At 40.8% G+C, this 2,499-nt stretch overlaps 1 protein-coding gene across 1 annotated transcript in view; it reads right to left on the bottom strand.

The window, feature by feature from the left end:
• Cldnd1 (claudin domain containing 1) overlaps window positions 1-2,086 on the bottom strand; it is an 8,720-nt gene extending 6,634 nt beyond the window's left edge. The window contains exons 1-2 of the mRNA XM_015478617.2: window positions 1,310-2,086; window positions 780-1,089 (exon numbers count right to left, since the gene is read on the bottom strand). Of these exons, the coding sequence (XP_015334103.1) occupies window positions 780-1,071 (292 nt within the window). The 5' untranslated portion in view covers window positions 1,072-1,089; window positions 1,310-2,086. The remainder of the gene's footprint in view (window positions 1-779; window positions 1,090-1,309) is intronic.
• Window positions 2,087-2,499: the final 413 nt, after the last annotated feature.

Below are 2,499 nucleotides of genomic sequence, written 5' to 3'. Positions count from 1 at the left end.
GGGGGGGGGGGGGAGTTGTTCCTTACAAAGAGCTCTAAATCTTCTAATTTCACTAGAAATTAAAATCTTTTAAATGTTAAGAATGCTTGCTAAATAAAACTGAGAATCAACTTAAGATTTTTTTTCTCTAATACAAACTTTCTTTTTAATATTTTTAGATATTGATGGACCTTTGTTTTATTCATGTATTTATATTCACTTATTTATATGCTGAGAATCAAACCCAGTGTCTCATATAAGCTCTACCACTAAGACACAACCCCAGCCTCTATAATTCAAACTTTTTAACCTACAACTTGTATAACAATATTGTTTTAAAATAGTCTCAAATATATACAGATTTAAAGGTAGAGCTGGTCAAATTTTGTCCTCTAAGTATAGGACAGATGAAGGATATTCACTTTAACATAGCTAAGCCAAAAGGACAATCAATAAACATTGAACTGATTTTGGATACTAGTCCTCTTACCAATTACCAAATATTTAAAGCCTTCTAATCTACTTTTCCAACTATTTTCTCATAACATGTGAGATTAAAAATATTTTAATGAGTTAGCAAATAAAACAATTTAAAGTGGCTTTCCAAAAATACAAAGTTACTCATCTAACCAATTATTAATAAGTAATATGAAAATGAATAGAAATTGGGAAAAGAAGGTGGTGGGAAGAGAAGCAACACATAAGATTTATTTCTTTCCAATACACAATTGGGAAATCATTGGGAGATTTTGTCTGTGACTGTGTAGGAAAAGGAGAGAGAAACTGAAATAGAAGAATACCTGTCCTTTCTGGTGGAGCATACCAATGTGTGTTTTTGGGTACAGTGATACACCGTCTCCATAATCCTACTGTGCCACTATATCGGAAAAGCGCATCATTATAAGTCTTTTCATCTGCCTCATCATTAATGAAGTCTTCCCAGAGGCTTTTATTCAAATCACTTGAATTTTCTTGAACTGGACTTCGATATTCATACCAAAAGTCCGTGCCAATTGAGGCTGCCATGTAGATGGTGGAAATGAGGCTAAGCACACAAGCAATTACAAACGCTGTAGCAAAACGGTTATCCATTCTGGCATTCAGACTGCTCTGTTTAAAAGTTGAAGAAAGAAGAAAAATTAGACTTCAAGAACAAATAAGAAAGATTATTTTGAAAGAAATTATCTTGAAATCACCCTTTACCCTATTCCCCATCCCTTGTTTCTTAAAAGTAATGTATAATCATAAGGAATTGAAAAATTTTAAAAAGTAAACATAACTTTAAAACAAAACTCATTCTCATAAAAATACTTATTTAATGCTCACATACCCAGGATGCTACGGAGACAGAAGTCTTGTTCTCTAGTCTATCACCTGCATACTAAAACAGACAACACTGAAATGGACATACACATTACAGATACAAACAATAGACATGCCCATGGTCAGCAGTGTACCGTGCACACATTTTAAATATCAGGCTGATTTTTACACTAGCTTTAAATGTCCTGGGTTTGAGTGTGGGAAAAGACAGAAGGAAAGGAAGCACTGAAAACTGGCTCCTCCCAGTTTCCTCTGAAAAGCGAAGCCTCCCAATCAGGAACCACTTGGAAATCAGAGTTGAAGATGTTAACCCAGAGGGAAAGGTTGTTATAGGTGTATGCAATAGCAAAGAGAACAATAACATATAATAATGCTAAATAGCAATCTCCCCAACATTAAAGTTAAGCCAAGCTTCTTTACACTGGCAAATACTCCGCTCCTATCTAGTCTCCCCAGTCCTTATTCTGAATCTCAACTGCAACCTTGGTATTTCCCTAAATCCTGAAGTACAACGTGGATCCATAAAAACCAAAAGATCCCTTCCCAGCAAGAAAGAAAACTCTGAACTGGGCAAAATACGAACACTCCCTAGGCGTGGACAGGGCTCTATGGCAGTAGTAAATGGCCGCGGAAAATGACTCAAGGCGGACCGATCACGCTGAGTCAAATACTGTCAAGTATATACCAAGACCGCACCAAACACCTTACAAAGGTAGACAAAAACAGGCTCGCAAACTGGCGTTGCTGAGTTTGGAAGCTGGGAGGTGACTCAGTAAGATCAGCGCAATTGCGGTATATAACAATATCTCAAAACTTGGATGTGTATTTTGATTTTTTTAAAATCCCCTTTCATCCTGGTGCTCTCAAATGACCTTAAAGGGTCCCGGTACAAGGAGCTGTGATTCTTTGTCCGCCCGACGCGGTCGCCCCGGGGGCCGCACCCCGTAGCCAAAGGAGGCCCAGGCAAGCGCAGACTGGGGCGGGGCGGGGCAGCTCAGCGCGCCCCCAGCCTGGGGCCCCAGGTACCCGACCAGCGCCTCCCCCACGACCATACACTGCACGACCCTGGGAAATCCCCCGCCACGGTGCACCTAACAGAACCCGCCCATCCCCAGCGCCACACCGGAAAGGAGCCCCTCTTCAAACCGCCGGGAACGCCGACGCGACCCCCGCGGGCGACGCCGGCCCCGCTCACTC

This window comes from Marmota marmota, unplaced genomic scaffold (genome assembly GCF_001458135.2).
Source record: "Marmota marmota marmota unplaced genomic scaffold, marMar, whole genome shotgun sequence".
NCBI classification, from domain to species: Eukaryota; Metazoa; Chordata; class Mammalia; order Rodentia; family Sciuridae; genus Marmota; species Marmota marmota.
Note: the sequence above shows the minus strand (reverse complement) of the source record. Positions and strands in the feature narration are given on the sequence as shown.